This window comes from Camelus dromedarius, chromosome 11, assembly GCF_036321535.1.
Source record: "Camelus dromedarius isolate mCamDro1 chromosome 11, mCamDro1.pat, whole genome shotgun sequence".
Classification (NCBI taxonomy): Eukaryota; Metazoa; Chordata; class Mammalia; order Artiodactyla; family Camelidae; genus Camelus; species Camelus dromedarius.
Genome location: NC_087446.1, coordinates 16,356,746 through 16,374,711, shown reverse-complemented (window position 1 = coordinate 16,374,711; position 17,966 = coordinate 16,356,746). Strand labels below are relative to the sequence as shown.

Here is a 17,966-nt window from a genome sequence, read left to right as displayed (position 1 = left end):
ATTGATTTTCTTTTTTTCTTTTTTTTTTTAATCCAAGGGATTAGAAATGGGCATTCATTCTGCATCATCTAGATAATGGCATCAAATGTCATTATTTAGGAATCATCCTTTTAATCCCATAAAGCTGGAAGATTACATATGCTGGAAAAAGGGTTGTCCACTTAAGACTGCTTTATTAGCTTAGCAAATAATAAAAAAATGAAAAGTGAAGAAGTAGCTTTTTTTTTTTTAGGAACATATTCTGAAATTTTAAAATATTAGCCAAATTTATATCTTACTTAAATTGCTTTGCCTAATTCTTAAAAGATTCCTAATATTGTATATGCTGAAATTACATTAATACAAACTATGATCTGGGAAAGAATAGATTTTGAAGTATTGCAGCAGTAATTTGTGTTAGCTGGTTAAATCTTTCGGGAATGACAGCTACAGTGAGCTTCATTTTTTTTTTTTTTTTTTTTTTAGAGTTGTAAATTGTCTCCATATGGAACTCTTTGTAAACAAATTCTCCTTTGAGTTCAAAAATAGCACTTTTGATTACCCTGCATGATATTGTTTGTCTGTGTCTATTTTCTGGTTGAATTCAACTGATGTCTGTGCATTTTTTCATAAAAGGATACGAAAAATCTCGAAGCTTAAACAACATAGCGGGCTTGGCAGGCAATGCTCTGAGGCTCTCTCCAGTAACATCACCCTACAACTCTCCTTGTCCTCTGAGGCGCTCTCGATCTCCCATCCCATCTATCTTGTAAACCCAACTGCATCAGTCGGCTAAATTGTCTTAATTCAAGCACTGTTTGCCCCATAATGGAAATAATTAAACATAGAGTTACGCCAGGTTCCATTCATACAGTATAAATCCTGCATGATAATACTATCTGAAGTCCGAAATGCCATCCGGATAGCTCACGAATCTTATCCTGGCTTTAATGATTATCTAAAATAGCGCTACACTTCTCCAGAATTAATTGCCCTGTTCTCCTTTTGCAATAAAATGATAGCGTCAGATATTGGCCAGCACCCTAGTAAATAAACTTATCTTCAGGGAGATAACTTTAAACCAGTGTGCTTCCAAATGCCAACCACTTCATGGGAACTTCATTTCTTGTGACTCTTTAAACCATTCGGAAGATGTCTGGGATTCTATTCTGATTGCACACAACATGACTCTGGTCAGCTCATTTGCATGGACCATCTTGTCTCCATCACCTGAAAGCAGTGTCGCAGAGCTCGGGACCGTGGATGGCCCGGGATGGGTGTCCTTGCATCGAACCATCCTGCTGATGTGAAAGCACTGATCGACTGTTCTGCATGTTGGATTGTGGGGCAGGGAGGGCGAGTTTCTCCTTGACAATTTTTTTTTCCTTATTCTTTGAAAGAAATATTTGTTTTAAATAGCTTAACTTCTTGATTGATATACTTTTTTTTTTTTTTCCAAAATGCTGTATTGGAGTTCTGAATGTCTCTGGTTGTTTGCACACAGATAACTGCAAAGAGGTTGTCATTACTGGTTACACGCAAGCCGAGGCCAGATCTCTTACTTAATGGCTTGGGGAAGGCACAAAACATGAGAGAAAGGTAACTGCCAGCCAGGCTTGCATTGTTTAGCTAGGAATTGCTGCTTGTAGGGACTAGACTCTTTTTTTTTTTTTTTTTTTTTTTTTTAATACCAGGATTTGTCATCATTTTCAGAGGCAGAGTGCCAAATAGCACTCTAAAACTCTTGTCTTTTTTTTAACCCCCTTCCTTTATTTTTATTTACTATTATTTTTGCAAACAACAAAGAGAGTTGTTGTTCACAGGAAGTTTTCTTGACCAGCCTTAAATTTCTGACTCACAAAATCGATCGGATTTTCAGGCAGTGTTTAATTAGGTGCTTTGTCCTGTATGTTGTTCTGTCCGTCTGTCCTAGCTCCCTGTCTTAAGTGTATATGCCATCTGTCTCCATGAAGCACAGAAATGCCTTGATAAGGTGTTCATGATTTTAAGACTGGGTCTTCTCCCCTGCCCCTTGCCTTCTTTGCTACTGGGAACAGCGTCTCTGCTTTGTGTGTACACTAACGATGCCCCGTAGACTACCTGAGTTAATCAGTACTGTGAATCGTTTTGATGAGCAGGATTTGAGCAGCAGCTTCACCATTGCCTTTGGTTGCCTGCTGCAGTGCCAGTTTCTACTACCTAGCAACCAGAATCCATTACCACACTCCAGTGAAACCCCTAGGGTGTCTTACTCAGTCCAAGTGGAAGATATTCTGTTTACACATCCCTACAAATGCAACAGCAGTAGTGTGTCTGTTGTATCGGGCATGAGAGGGAAGAAAAATGCCACGCCATAAACTGAGAGATAATCAATATTCCTAAGGCATTTAGGATCCTTGAGACTGCTAATTCCTAATTCTCATGGTTATTTTTTTTGTTAGGAAGACAATTGTCACTTCTATGATTGGCCACATAACATGTACTGTTTTATATCCCCGAGTCCTACAGCATGACCTGCATGTCAGAGATCTTGTACAGCAATGTATTTACCCAGACGTAAACATCTGATATTTAGAGATTCAGTGATCTTTTGATAACACCACACATAGAAAGTTATAATTACACACAGCTTTCTGGTAAAGGAATTAATATACTGTCTGGTACTGCTGTTATTGACTGCAGTGTTGTACAGAATTTATCATGGATTTTTGACTGCTGAAAAAGGGACAGTGGAATTTAGCCATACCAAGGACTGTGCTGGAAACAGACTTCTGCTGCTGAACGTGCCCTGAGGTAACCAGGTTGCACTTGGAAGAGATCTCCGCATCTTCGTGAGGCACTTAAAGCTAATTATCAAAGAACTGTGGCTGGAACTCATTTGGTGCTTGCCATATGAGTGGTCTGCTCATGGACTGGCCAGTGTCCATGAAACAATTGTAAATACCAACGTGTGTGCATGGGTCAACAGCTTTGGCCATCTCACACCAAAGCAAGCCAAATTCATGATCCACATCTCTGGAGCTTCAAGTAAGGCACACACCTGTGTGAATTACCCCTCATGGACCCGCAGTAGATTGTGCTGTGAATCATACAAAGCAGTGATAATTGGTGTCATATAGATCTGTCTTAATTTCCCTTATCTCTCCTTCGTTGGTTGGATCCATGAACACTGACCTGTACCGTTTTTTAAATAAACTGCTTATACTATGCGCTTGTCATATTATGTTGTGAAATTTTCAGTGCCTACTTATTAAAGCTGACCTATTTTTAGTCCCACATTTGTTTAGTTCTGAACAATTGTCATGACTTAAAAAAACTCACTAATATTATTCATAGTTTAAGTCTTTTTGTCATTGTTACCTCAATTATAAATATTACAAAAAATGAAATTCTGGCAGTGAGAGTATTTTTTTATTAAATGATCAAGGAATAATGTCCGTATATAGTAGAATATTAATCAAATTATATCCTAAAATGTATATTTTGCATAAAAGAGATATTCTTCAATTACTTTTTTGTGAGTTTTGTGGCAAATGAAGCTTGTACTTGTCTTTAAAACTGTTGCAGTTAAAACTGTATAAAAATTCCTCATCTTGCTTAATCAATATTTCCAGAATCTATTAATTCCCCTGGGATTCTGAATATAATAATATAACCCAGTTATGAACCCCTGTACCGTGGACCTTTTGTGAACATCTTGAGGTGCATGCACAACCTTGGTGATAACCAATGGAAATGTAACTAACTGAAATAAAGAATAAAAGGCCAATAAGCTGGGGATAAACTCGAATCTGCTGTGATTAAATTATTCATATTCTTTCCTTGACTCTTCTCTTTATTTTGGAGTTTTCAACAGGCTTTACTATTTTTATGCATTAGGATACCAAACCAGACACTCATACATAATAAAGAATTTGAGATGAAATGATGTGTAAACATACATAGCTCACATTTTCATTCAAGTCGTAGGTCTGTATTCCTCTTCTAAGTGCTTTGCCTGCCTGAATTTCTCTTCTAATTTCTGAGATGGCAAAATTATTAATTATTATGGGATTCAATTTTTTTATGGCATTTTATGAGTAATACTGAACTTACACTTTCCAACTTCATCACCACAGCAGTTCTGGAGGTAATTTTTCTTGTTTTTTCATTGTATTGGTGATGAAGTTAAAGATCACAGAAGCAAAACTGTTCACTTATATTTTTGTCATGGATAATCTCCCCTGCTGTAGTTTCTTATGGTTTAAATATTTACTGACCCTCTTGCTGTAAATGGTTTATCTTCTCAAAATGGCTTCTGTTCCACTTTTGGGTAATAGACCTCTGTTTCAGCAGCATACCACATGTATAGCTGGCACCCCACTTACATTGCGGGGTTGTGTGCAAATTTACCCTGTAAATTCTATGAAACCAACAGGATTAGAGGAAAGATAATATGAAAAGGGAAATAAAGCTGGCGAATCCAACACTTTCCCATTACGCATCAACAGAATCTTTTTCTAGGTCTGAAAGTGCTCAGTGTTGATTATTAAGAGACTGTTAAGAAACAGATTCAGAAAGGGAAATCTGTCTAAATATAATTACTGATAAAATGTTTTTAACAGTGGTGTCAGGATATACTGTAAAAAGGAAAAACGTGTAGGAAGGGGGAAGAATGAATTTTAATAGACAATAACTGCCATCAAATTTTGATTAAAAAATTAAGATTAAATAGTAATGAATGAAAAGTGAAGACATTCATTTTATCTTTGAAAGAAATCACAAGACAGACTAATGGAATAGCGATAGTGAACTTAACTAGGAAAGAGACAATGAATATATTAAAAGGCTATAATACAAAGCAGGGACTTTGAAGGATTTATAATGTGTTTGAAGACATTTAGAGCTAAATGAATCTGTTAAAAAATTGAAATCCCTAGTTTATGATGATTAAACTTTCCTTTAAAAATTCAGGAAAAAAATTTTCCTTAAGAAATTTTCCTTACTGAAAAAAAAATTGTCTTCCTTCCTTTGTTTCTCATGTCAAAATTTAATTGTTTAAATACTTGAACATTATTAAACTATAGATTTACACAAACTTTCTGTAATATGGATGCAGTATTATTAATATATTGTTCTTAAACCTTATAATTTCCTGTTCTCCCCTAAAATAACTGGTTTTGAGGATATGATATTTTTCATTATTGTCTAAAAATTAAATAATTTAACTAAATTAGTATTATTTATTTATCATACCATCATGTCAAAGTAACAGACCACTGAATGTGCATTTTGAATATTACAATATTCAAAGACTATGAATTAATTCTCCATTGAGAATCCCAGGTAACCTAACACAATTTTTTTTAAATGAACTATATTTTAAAGCAGTTTGAGATTCATAGCAAAATTAAACAAAAAGTACAGAGTTCCCATTACCCCCTGCCAGATACATGTACAACATCCCTCACTATCTGCTTCCAGCATTAGCGTTACATTTGTTACAATCGATAAACTTGTGTTGCTACCTCATTATCCAAAATCCAGAGTTTATGTTAGAGTTTATTCTTGGTGTTGTACATCTGTGGAACTTGATAAGTTGTATAATGACATGCATCAATTATCGTAGTATCATACAGCATAGTTCCACTGCCCTAAAAATCCTCTATGCTCTGCCTATTTATCTCTCCCTTCGTCTTGGCAACCAGTGATCTTTTTACTATCTCCGTGGTTTTGTCTTTTGCAGAATATCATACAGTTAGAATCATACAATATGTAATCTTCTCAGATTGGCTTCTTTTGGTTAGTGATGTGCATTTAAGGTTTCTCCATGCCCTTCCATGGCCTGATAGCTCATTTATTTTTAGTGCTGAGTAATATTTCACGGACCAGAGTTCTCCCAGTTACCTCCTAAAGGACATCTGGTTTGCATCCAAGTTTTGGCAATTATGAATAAAGCTGTTACAGATATTTGCATGAGAGTTTTTGTGTGGGCATATGTTTTCAGGTCATTTGGGTAAAGACCAAGGAGCACAATTGCTAGATTTTATGCTGCTTTATACTCGTTTTTTTTTTTTTTTTTAATTTGGTCCCCTTCCATAGTTATCAAACTCCTGTTCTTCTAATTCATCTTCTCATTGTTGATTATGTGAACCACACAGGATATTTATAAACCTGTCACTTCACGCCAAGCTGTAAATATAATAAACCTGTCACTTCACGCCAAGCTGTAAATATATTGGTTGATTATTTATCAACAAATTCTCTTCAAAAATAAAGTTGTTTATTTTTTACAAAGATAGTGCAAGCTCTTATAGAAATCAGTAAAATTTTTAAAAATTAACTATAATTTCATAATTCTCCACTCCATAGATGAGATGTTTTTGTTTTGTCAGTTTGCTGCTTTTTGCCCTTTTGTGATTCTCATTTTACAATATTAATGTCTGTGTGTGTGGGTGTGTTTAATCTATCATACAAGTCATGCTTCAGTTTGGGGTACTACCTTTCTAGCCTCTGTTCATTCTTGCTCATGCACTGTGTTCTAACTATGTGTGTGTTCGAGGAAGCATCCCAGGGAAGCACAGGTGAATATCCTTCCTGCCTTTGAAAATTCCATCTAGTGTGTTGATCTGTAATCCTGGCTCCGCATCAGAAAAATTGTCAGTGCCCTTTAAAAAGAAAAAGGGCCAGTGCTCAATGCTAAACCTTTGGAAATCATATCTGGAGATGAACCCTAGACGTACATATTATTTTTTTAAAAAGACTTATCATGTATATTATTAACAAACGAAACAGAACAAAGAACAAACAATCCTCCACAGGTGTTTTTCTTGTCTAGAATGACCTACAGTCTTTCCTACATATTTTCCCCCCTTTGGAAAGATTTACTGCTCATACTGTTTTTTTTTTCTAGTTCATTGAAGTATAATTGACATACAGCACTGAATATGTTCAAGGTATACAGCATAGTGGTTTGACTTACATATATCATGAAATGATTACTATAGTTTTAGTGAACATTCATCATTTCATGTAGATAACATATTGAAGAAATGGAAAGAAAAGAAATTTTCTTGTCATGAGAACTCTTAGGGTTTATTTACTTTGTTAACAACTTTTGTTTATAACATACAGCAGTGCTCATTATCTTTACCATGTTGTACATTATACCCTTAATACTCATTTATCTTATAACTGGAAGTTTGTACCTTTTGACTGCCTTCATTCAGTTCTCCACCCTGCCACTCCATTTGGTGGCCATAAATCTGATCTCCTTTTCTGTGGTAAGTTTATGTGTTTGTTTTTGAAGTGTAATTTACCTACAACACTATGTAAGTTCCTGGTACACAAAACAGTCTAAACTTTTTTTTTTTTTCCATATAGGTACATTGTGTTAACCATTAAGATGTAAAAAGATGCATAATATCACATTAAATTAGTGTTTTGTACATATCCATTCCCCTAAGCCACTCATGAGTTCTAATTTTTTCTACTTTCTATTATAAATCAAAAAATAATGACCATTTTGTGCATATCCATTGTTATTTTATGTTTTGACAGGGAGAGTTTTGTTTTTTCCTGAAAAGTATTCCTAGAATGAAATTATTAGCTTAAAGACTACAAAAAATTTTATGCTTTAAAAACTGCTTTTCAGTAGTCATATAATGTTGTATTTCATCAGCAATAAGTGAAGTAAACATTATCAGCACAACTTTCTTAGCTGCATTATAATCTAAAAAAAATTCTTCTGCTTAGAGTCATTTTGTGCATATGGTTAAATATTCTATCAATGTCTTGTGTTTTGACAATGGTTATTTATTAGTGATCTTTAAGTTCAAAATATAATTAAGTTCAAATATAGAAATTAGCATGAATTAAACTATTAGAGATTTTAGAAATATCATGTCCCTACTTACTGCATAGGTTAGTCTTTGCTAGCAGGCCAGCCAAGTACCTTTATTAGAAAAGTCTTTCTTTTCATATTCATCAAGTGTATTTCCAAATATGAGATACCATTTAAAAAAAATTTGTGTGTGTATTATAAAACCACAGTTTAAATCTTCATTTTTCAGTGTATTTCTTATAATAAATGATATAAGGACATTCCTTGTAACTCAAAAGCAAGTAACTTCTTTTTGATGGAAAATCAAGTTTTTTTTAATCTTTATTATAAATTTAGTAAACATTTAGAATTTTTTCTATGAGCCAAGAAGAGTTATCATCACACCAAAATGATTAACATTACTTCAGCGTTAGTGAAAATGTCACATTTATCTTAGGAGTAGTGAATAGTGACATGAAACAGCTAGTATATGAAAACGATTCTTAATGTAATTTGAATGTGCTAGTTCCTGAAGCCTTTGATTAAATCTTTCTTCAATCAGTGGTCTCAGTGTTTCTACTTATTTCCTTTTGAGATCTGTTAGCAATGGTCTAAAATGTTATTTAAAACCAGTTTTTTCTTAATGGCCAAGAAAAGCTTTATTACTTAAAGCTATGCCTAATTTGCTGATCAAAAAATAAAACCAAACAAAGCCAAACATGTTATTTTATTGCCAAGGATTAAACATGAGCTCAGTACCTAAGGACAGGCTGTCTATTTCTTTTTGTCTTTTTTTTTTTTCTTTCCATGAGAGCTCACGTTTTACCAGTAATTTGGTCTCTTCGGAAACAAAGGGCTCTGGTTTAAATGCTCTACAAGGATGTTCTCTCCTGTTGCATTAGCAGTTTCTTATCACACTGGATGCTGGCAGGAAACTTAAAAAAATTATAGAAATTCTGGATGGATGGAAGGTAGAAAGCTCCATAATCTAAGATAATAATGATTAAAAAACACACATACATACAGCTGGGATATACAGAGACAAAGAAAAGCCAAGATAAAGGAGCAAAAGACTGATTATTGCCTGAAGCAAGGTCATTGCATGTGAAATGAACAAAAGGACAAGTCAAAGGTAAAGAAATAGTTATATAATTCTGCTTCATAAGCCATATTAGAATAAATTCTGCACAAAAGGACCAGACATTTTTTTACCTGGAGACCTTTAAAAGTTTGTACCACATCACAGGAAGGTTAGAGATGAGACCCCCAATTTTCACATTCCAAATTTTCTCTTAAATGCTGTTTTTATTTGCTTCTTTCTGTTTTTGACAAAGAAATATCCTTTCTTCACTTTTACATTAATGTTAATGTCTTCTGGTACTTTTCCACAAGCTTACTCCAGGCTTAGAAACTCAACCACTTTTGTTCAGTGGAGTTGAGTTCAGTCTCTCCCTTATAGCAATAATCTTAAAGTCTTCCTTGCCTTTTTAACTGGTTCAATGCAATTCTTCTTTAACAGTTTCTTTGTAAATGTTGTAAGTTGTGAATCACACAGACACAAAAAAACAACTTTGAGGATTTACAGGGATTGATTGATTAGGGGTTGAGAAGAATTCCAACCACTCTGTTTGTTACTTTAATTTTGAAATAGATCTTTAGGAGACTTTAATATCATAAATATAATTAGAAAATTATTAAAAATCAGTTGCTTGCTTTCCTTTTTTGAAACGGTTAGGTTTCCTCTTTCTGAAATGATTAAATTGAAAGGAAGCTGTAAGTAAACTGATAAGTTGCTGTCATTCGTCTGTTTTCATTTTACTGCCAAGAGTATGATAAAATGATTTAGTAAGATCTGCTCTTTTTCTGGACACCGTCCCTTAGAATCCCCCAGCAGGCATTCATCACTCTTTCTATTGCCTGGCACACTACCAGGCTCACTGAAGAATCTCCATATATTTGTATAATATAAATATCTGTAACATGTTTGTTAAATTGAACTGTAACTTAGACTGATTTTTCTGGAATTTGTATCTCACCATGGTCTCCCCTAGTTGATCATCTATCAACGTCAGAATGAAACACTAACTTTTAAGCTTGCCATTCAAAACATGTCATCATTTGATTCCTTCTTGCCTATCTAGAGTGTCAAATGTTCATTCTTTTATTTTTCCCTTGGTTCAGCCTCTCCAGGGCCTCACAGAATTTCTGGTATATGGTAGACACAGTGTTCACCATTGTCCCTGGACCTCTCGCTGTCCTGCCTCGCCCATTGGACTAGACCTTCTTGGACAGTAATAACTGTCTGGATTAATCTTCAATTTACCATAGATTCTATAGTTGCTATGTTTTAAACCTCTTACATGTTTGTCTAATCTTTTTCACCAGCAATGCCAGAATTCATTCCCAGGACCAGAAATTCACTTTACAGATTTCCCCGGTGCCTCCTTTCCCTAATCAGCACAAGTAATTACGTCCTATTTTGATTTGTAGATAAACCTACTTAAACTGTGGTAAAGCAAATGGCATTTAGAGTCAAAGGAATCTGAGTTGGAATCTTGTTCTCATCTTTTACCAACTATATGATTTCTAACAAGTAATTTAAACTCTAAATTTTACACAAACTTATAAACTGTTGAGATTAATAATATCTACATCATAATTTTGTCATGAGTTTTGAATGTTGTACTTAGCAGAGTACTGTGTACAGATTCTGCTCAGTAAATGTGAACTACACTTATGATTATAATCATTGCTGTGTTATTGATTTTTTACAAAGAATTTTTATAATGTGGCAACTTGTAATTTTTTTCTGTAGTATTGATTTTTTTTTTGTGGTAGGCATTCCTGAACAAATGTTGGCAAGTTTCTAAACCCATTTCCAATTGCTTTTTAAGATAATGAAGTCTTCTTTCAAATTCATTGTAGCAGCAACAGGAACATACTTTCAATGGTTTTTTTTTTAATTGTTTATAGACTAAATCTCCAGAAATTAAAGTATTTACAGTTTATAATATAAATAGAAATCAGCAGTTTCTTTGGTAATTTAAAGATTCAATATGATTGGAAAGTCTTAGCATATCTCCTGAAGAATTTGAAAATAAATACATAGTTTCTATTTTATTCTGCAAAGTAGGCTTAAGAGATTCCAAGATTACTCCCAGGGTCACACAAAGACCACCCAAAATTAGACATAATTTTTGATGTGGTATTGGTACTTCCCTAGTGTACTGAGGGTTCTTTAGAAAATTACCAAAGCCACAAAAGTGAATTTGTCTTTTTTTTTTCTTTTTTTCACATTAGGAGGGAGTTCTGTTCTCAATTGTTTAAAGTAATGATTATAATCACACGGTTATTTGCTTAGTTATTTCTCACAATCCTATGAAAATGGAAAACATGCCCTCATTTAGCGTGAGAAGGAGGGAAGCAGGGCCACTCTTGTTAACAATAGCGGTAACACAGCTTTGGGGTTGTTCTTTTTTGAGATAAAAATTTGAACAAAGATAGGCTAACCCTTCCTTTAGGCATGTAACTTGGCATATTTTTCTTTGAATTAAGGAGAATAGAGTATAGTTGGGAGAAAACTTATTTAAAGCTTTTGAGACATGATTTACTGATTTAAAAATTACATTTTAGAAAATCTATGTCGCATTCTCTCTAAAATCTTCATATTAATCTGTAAAAGATTCAATTATTGAAGAATTGGCTAGGCACAAAGAGTGTATTTATATTTATTACTCATAGATTGCTTCCTAAGAAAATAAGTGGATGAACTCTTTATTTTTGGTTCTTAGGGAAAATGAATTTTTAATTTCTTTAGTTATATTTATATTTATATCTATCTAAAGTATATAAGATTTCCACTGAACAACTAAGTGGATATGTATGCAGATGGATGTATGATCGTGGTTATTAGGTAAGAGTTAGATTAGTTAAGAGGTCTGGGATGAAGACCTACTTTTGGGAGTTGTTGGCATAGAGATGGCATTTGAAGCCATCATGGGTGAGATCACCAAGTGGGTATGTGTAGACAGGAAAGTGCAGAGTTCCAAGGACTGATTCCTGGGCACTTCCATATGAATAGGTAAGGAGGAATTGTCGGGACCAACAGATGGATTGAAAATGAGCAAACCGTGACATAGAAAGAAAACTAAAAGAATAAATGAATGAAAGAGGAGGGGATCGTCACTGGTGAGAATAGGCCACTGGATTTAGCACTGAGGAGGCCACCGGCAACATTGACAGGATCAGCTTTGGTGGCTCTGTGGAGTGAAAGGCTGAACAGAACACGTTTAAGAGAAGGGAGGAGAACCGGAGACAACACACAGAGAAAGTCTTTTGAGGAAATTTGTTACAAAAAGGAACAGAGAACTAGGGCAATTGCAGATGGGAAAAATGGAGTTGAGTGATGTTTTTCCCTAAGATGAAAGAAATGACAGCATATTTCTCTTTAGCCAGAGAAAAAAAATGAGGCATTATTCTTAAATATTCTGCAAACAAGTTCTGCTTATTTGGAGACAAAAAGAAATGTTTTTAAATTGTACTCGACATGAACATAATACATGGGCTCTGGATTGAAGGTGATTTAAAGAGTCTAACATAAAGTTGAAATGGTGCCTTTTTTCTTTCATCCTTGGTGATAAAATCTGTTTTCAAATTGCACTTTGGTTGTGTCTGTGATTGTCTTTTATAGGAGAGGTTAAGGTTCGAAATACAGGAATTTGTTCTTTGGTATTTTAACCAACAATGTATTGCATGCGTCTGTCATTCAGTTGATCGGTAGCTGAGACAGACTCTGAAATCATCATAATCATGCTTCTTGTGACTGATTTATGTGATGGAATTAAAACCACAGCTGCCACCCAGTTTTATATGTTCTAATAATGACTCTGATAGCCTGAAATCCCAATCACAAAACAAAATCAATTACTGATCTTTCAGTTGATAGTATAGAGGTAAAGTAGCATAAAGTAAAACTTGCACGTAAGTATTTAGGTATTTGTTGATGCTATTAGCATGTTTTTATCTCCAAATATTTTCAACTAAACATGATTCAGATGATAGTAAAAACTCAGTCTTCTGCAAGTGTTGACTGCTGAAAGCAATAATTAGAATTTTACAAAGTGTCATAAGCCAAAACATTTTTACTACTGTCTTTTATTTATATAAAACATTATACACTCTAAGACATTTGCAGAAACATCATACCATATTCATTGATATGGCATTAATTCAGTTATATGATTCCTATTGCGACTTGCATAGTACTTAAATTCTCTTTTGTTTCATTTATTAACAAATAATTATTGAACCCCCGTCATCTTCCTGGGCATAGTGTTTTAACAAACCAGGCAGTCTTTGCTTTCATGGAATTTATATAAATAAATGCTGTCTATTATATGCTGGGTGGAGATGATAGGTATAAAATAAATAGGGATGTGAAGGAAGGGAGTGGGTGATGTGGATGCCATGTTTATAGGGTAGTCAAGACACCTGGTCCTGGTAGAAGTCTGGGACAAAAGTGTTTCTGGCTGAGAGGACAGAAATGCAGAAATGTGATTGGTATGATCAAGGAGCAGGAAGGAACCATTGTGGCTGGAGCTGAATGAGTGAGTGGAAGAAAGATGGCAGACAAGCTGGAGTATAGAACACCTAGGAGCATTTTAGGCCATGGTCAGATCTTCCTTGACAAAAACAAGCAAAATCTCCAAGTTATGATGTTAGTTGATCTATTAGTTGACTTAATTCTTTGTATACATAGTATAAAGCAAAACATGTTAACATGCTTTTACAATACCCCTTGGATAAAATTAAATTGCATAGTGATATGCTTTTTAAATACTATAGATACATAAATTAGGCATGTGTAAATGTATGATTTGCAATGGTTGTAAAAGTGTTGACATTTTTTGTCTTTCGAAGTTGAGTCTGGAGCCTCCATACACCTGCAACTTTAGGTTAACTACTCAGAGAGAGTGCTAACCTGTTGTGTGGGTAGTGTAGGCAGAGCTGCCTACACAAGGTGATTTAGCTCATGTCAGGCCCAATTCTTGTTACTCCCACACCCTATGATTCAAAAGCATTTCTCCCCCTAGCCCTGCCACAGGGCTGGAAGTTACCACATTATTCATTCTCTTGAGTTAAGGCACTGGAAGTTGCTACTAATTATCTAAATACCCTTTGAGAAGGAGGCAAATTAATCACTGTCTATTAAAAAAGTCCCCTCAAATCCCATGAGCTGGGCAGTCATCTAGTAAGACACTGTGGAAATGAGACAGACATGTGGTTTCACGAGACTGCAAATGTTAGTTTGTGAATATGGCATTTCCACTGAAGTTGTATTCAAATGTGATCCCTGGGCAATTGGGAATCAGAATAAGGGCATTGGAAGTAAAGAGGCAAGTGGTTAACTTATATCACTATTTATACTTGGAGTTAATTCTGCTCACTCTGCTGTGGTCTAGGGGAAAGCACTGAGATTCTGGGAGCAGAACTGGATAGGTTATTTCACTTTTTTGTGAGGCTGAAGAATCAAACCAAACAATGTACATAAAAGCAGTTTCCTAAGTGATAATCAGAAGTGTTGTAGTATTTAGACTTACTTGAAACAAAAGAACAGAAGTTTGGATATAATGATACAGAATAAAAGATATTTCAGATAAATCTTAACCAAAAGGAAACTAGATTAACAATTTTAATAACAGACAAACAAATTTAAGAGGACTTAAAATTTTTTATCATATAGATGTTTTTATAAAAGGAATAATGGATCTAGAACACAAGAGTTGGAATGACTATATAACTTCATACATTCATTACAAACCCACCCCTAGAAATCAACTTTGTTTTAAGCCTCAAAATAAGCTTCATAAATTCAAAGAATCAATATCTCAAAAGTTATCTTCTTTGATCATAATACAATGAAATGAGATTGATAACAAGAGAATAGCTTAAAATCCAATACATCTAGAAACTTAAAAGAATACTATTGAACATTTTTGTGTGAAAGACGATCTCATAAAACAAATTTGAAAATACATGGAATTGTGCAACAATGAAAACACAATATACCAACACTTGTATTTCACAGCAACATTCTGCTTAGAGAAATATTTTTAGCTTTAAATTCATTTATCATAGAGGAAGAAGGAATACAAAGGAAAAAAAAAAAACTGAGACAAGCATTCACTTCAAGAAGTTAGCAAATCATTGACAGAATGATTGAGAAACAAATCCAGGTGAAGAAGAAGAAGGTAAGAGATCACTGAAACAGAAAACAAAAGTTTAACCAAGCAAAACCTCATTCTTTGAGAAGATTCATAAATAGGCAATTATCAGGTAAGTAGTCAAGGAAAATAGAAGCAATTTATATATAAAGTCCAGAATGAAGAAAAATGTCTAATTAAAGGTACAAAAGTGATTGCAAGATAGCAAAGGAATATTATGAACAATTATATGATAAATTTTGAATATTGAACAGAAATGTTTAAATTTGGGGAAAAGATATAAAATACCAAGATAGTGCAGGACAAAATAGAAAACTTGAGTAGACCATTATCTACCAAAAATCTTCAAGTGAACATTAGAGAGTTCTCAATAAGAAGTTACAGATCAAATGGCTTTTATTGATGAGTTATTCCAAAAGTGAAAGAAACAAGTTATCCTTAAATATTTTATTGCAGAATATGGAGATAGATGAGAAGTTTTCCACTTAGTTTTATGAAGTTAATATAACCTTGATTCCAAACTGGAAAATGAAAGAACAAGAAAAAAAGAATAATAGACTTACTTAAGTTATGACCATGCAAAAGTCAAAAAAAGTATTCAAAATGTTTCACAATGATCAGTTTAGTCCTAGAATGCAAAGGTTATTCCACATCAGAAAATTTATCAACTGACCGCATGAATTGAAGGAAAACAATGATCTCAATAGAATCAGAAAAAGAAGTTGGTGAAATTAACACTTAATTATGGTTTTAAAACTCGTAGGAAGCTACAGATAAGGAGAATTTTCAATAGCTTGCTACAAGCTGTAATATCAAACACCTGCAGGAAATTCAGGAATAATTACTTTCTAAGATCAGCAATACTAGAGATGTACCTTCGTACTATTACTCTGTAACATTTTACTAAGTATCTTGACTAATTTTATGAGAAAGAAAAAAGGAATGCAATGTATAAGGATTAGAAGAGAAGAAAATACTATCATTTTTTGTGGACTATTTGATCAACCCTACAGAATCACTCAAAACAATATGGAACTAATAAAACAGTTTGTAAAGCTTCTGGATAAAAATAAATTTGGCATAACTGACTTATAAAAAATCAATAATGTCTTTTTATACTACAAATAACCAACTAGCTATTATATTAGAAATGGAAAAGAATATGGAAACAAATATATGTATGTATATGCATGACTGGGACATTGTGCTGTATACTACAGATTGACACATTGTAACTGACTTACTGCAATTAAAAATCAGAAAAGAAAAAATGTATCATTCTCAAACAACAAAAATTAAAAATGATTTAGTAATTAATTCAAGAAAATATGTTGACAAGCTCTATGGGAAAAAATTGAAACTCTACTAAAAGACATAAAACAATAAATAAAGATCTTTTCTTGCTCACAGATAAAATCTCACCAGAGATGAATTAATTTACCAAAATACGTTAATCCCCAACAAATTAGTTTGTAAATTAAATCTGATCCCAACAGAATTTTTGAATCATTTAATGAGTGTATGCTAAAATTTATATAAAAACATAAAATATCCCTGAAAAACTAGGCCAATTTTTAAAAAGAGCAAAGAAGGGGACTCATTATACAAAAATTAGAATATCATCCAAAGATACAGTGTGGCACTTATGAAAAAAATAAACATAAGGCCAATGAAGTACTCAGACTCATGTGTACAGAAAAGATGGACTGTTTACTAGGACACAGTATTGACGAATTGACTCTTTATATGGAAAAATTAGTTGGGACCACTGTTGGATTCCAACTGTATTAAAAACATATTTTGAAAGGAATAATTCTGAGCTAATAAAAATGTAGTTGATAATCACAATGCAAATCTATGATGGATTTTACTAAATTAAAATTTTCAGTTCAAGAAATGATACCTTATCTAATATCTAACAAGAGGCTTTTCTTGAAATGTCAATTTTAAATTCTGAAACTTAGATTTCAAGGAAATATGCAAATACCACACACACACCAGGAACTTCTATTGAAAAATGGGCAAAAGAGGTAACTCATCGAAAGAGAAATACAAGTGACTAATAAGCTTATGATGAGATGCTCATAATCTCATGGAAAAGAATAAGTTAAAATGACAGTGCAGTGCTACTTTATCCTGATCAGTTGGTAAATTTTACAAGTCAGGTTATCTCCAAGCACCGGTGAAGGGTGGAAAGGCTGCATTTCTAGTAGGAATGTAAATGGACACAGTTGTCTTACAGGCCTCTGCAACCACACCCAGTTATAGGTCCCAAAGAAAATCTCACACAGGTATGTTAGAGGGCAAACATGAAGATTTTCATCATAGTACTAATTTTGGTATCAGAAACCTGTAAGTAACCTAGGTGTGTATTGCTGGGGCAATGGAAAAGCAAACTGTGGGTCACCAAGAAACAAATGAAGCAGTAAACAGAATATTAGATCTTAAAAACTCAACATCAAGGGGAAAATGTAAGAAAGAATGAGCTCTATAACACAGCTTACACACACACAAGACAATGTCATGTGCTCTCCATGGACAAACTATTTTTCGGGTTATAGAATTAAATATTTGAGAATAATTTTCTATGTGGGAGACAGTAATGGGGTGTAGATTCTGGTAAATATACAAAATAAAATGAAGTAAAATCAAAAGAGATCTGTGCACTGTTGAGAGTAATTAATTTAGTTCTTTTTATCTGGGGACCAAAGGGAAACATGAACTCAGGTAATGCATATTTTCAAAATAATTACCCCACATTGCTTTTTTCAGGAACAATAAAAGGGAAAAAAAATTGAGGTAGTGGGAAGGGGAAAATTGAGATTGGTAAAGGGGGAAAGGAAAGTATTAGTGTTGGGGAACTTGGATTCAGTGGGATCTACAAGGAATCCCATTTGTGTGCTTCCTTCAGTGAGGAGAAACTGATCAGGTGTCTGTAACGTTTTGCATTCTCTCTGGAAGCA

General features: G+C 33.8%; 1 protein-coding gene across 7 annotated transcripts in view; it reads left to right on the top strand.

The window, feature by feature from the left end:
- The window catches only part of KCNC2 (potassium voltage-gated channel subfamily C member 2), a 414,715-nt gene that overhangs the window by 172,092 nt on the left and 224,657 nt on the right, over window positions 1-17,966 (top strand). For 2 of the 7 annotated variants that reach the window (XM_064491542.1, XM_064491539.1), the window contains one exon: window positions 616-3,805. The exons of 1 other annotated variant lie outside the window; for it this stretch is intronic. In XM_064491542.1, coding sequence (XP_064347612.1) covers window positions 616-752 — 137 coding nt within the window. In that variant the 3' untranslated portion in view covers window positions 753-3,805. Of the gene's footprint in view, window positions 1-615; window positions 3,806-17,966 lie in introns of those variants that run through there. 4 more of the 7 variants (XM_064491540.1, XM_064491545.1, XM_064491541.1 and 1 more) reach the window with 3 other exon arrangements.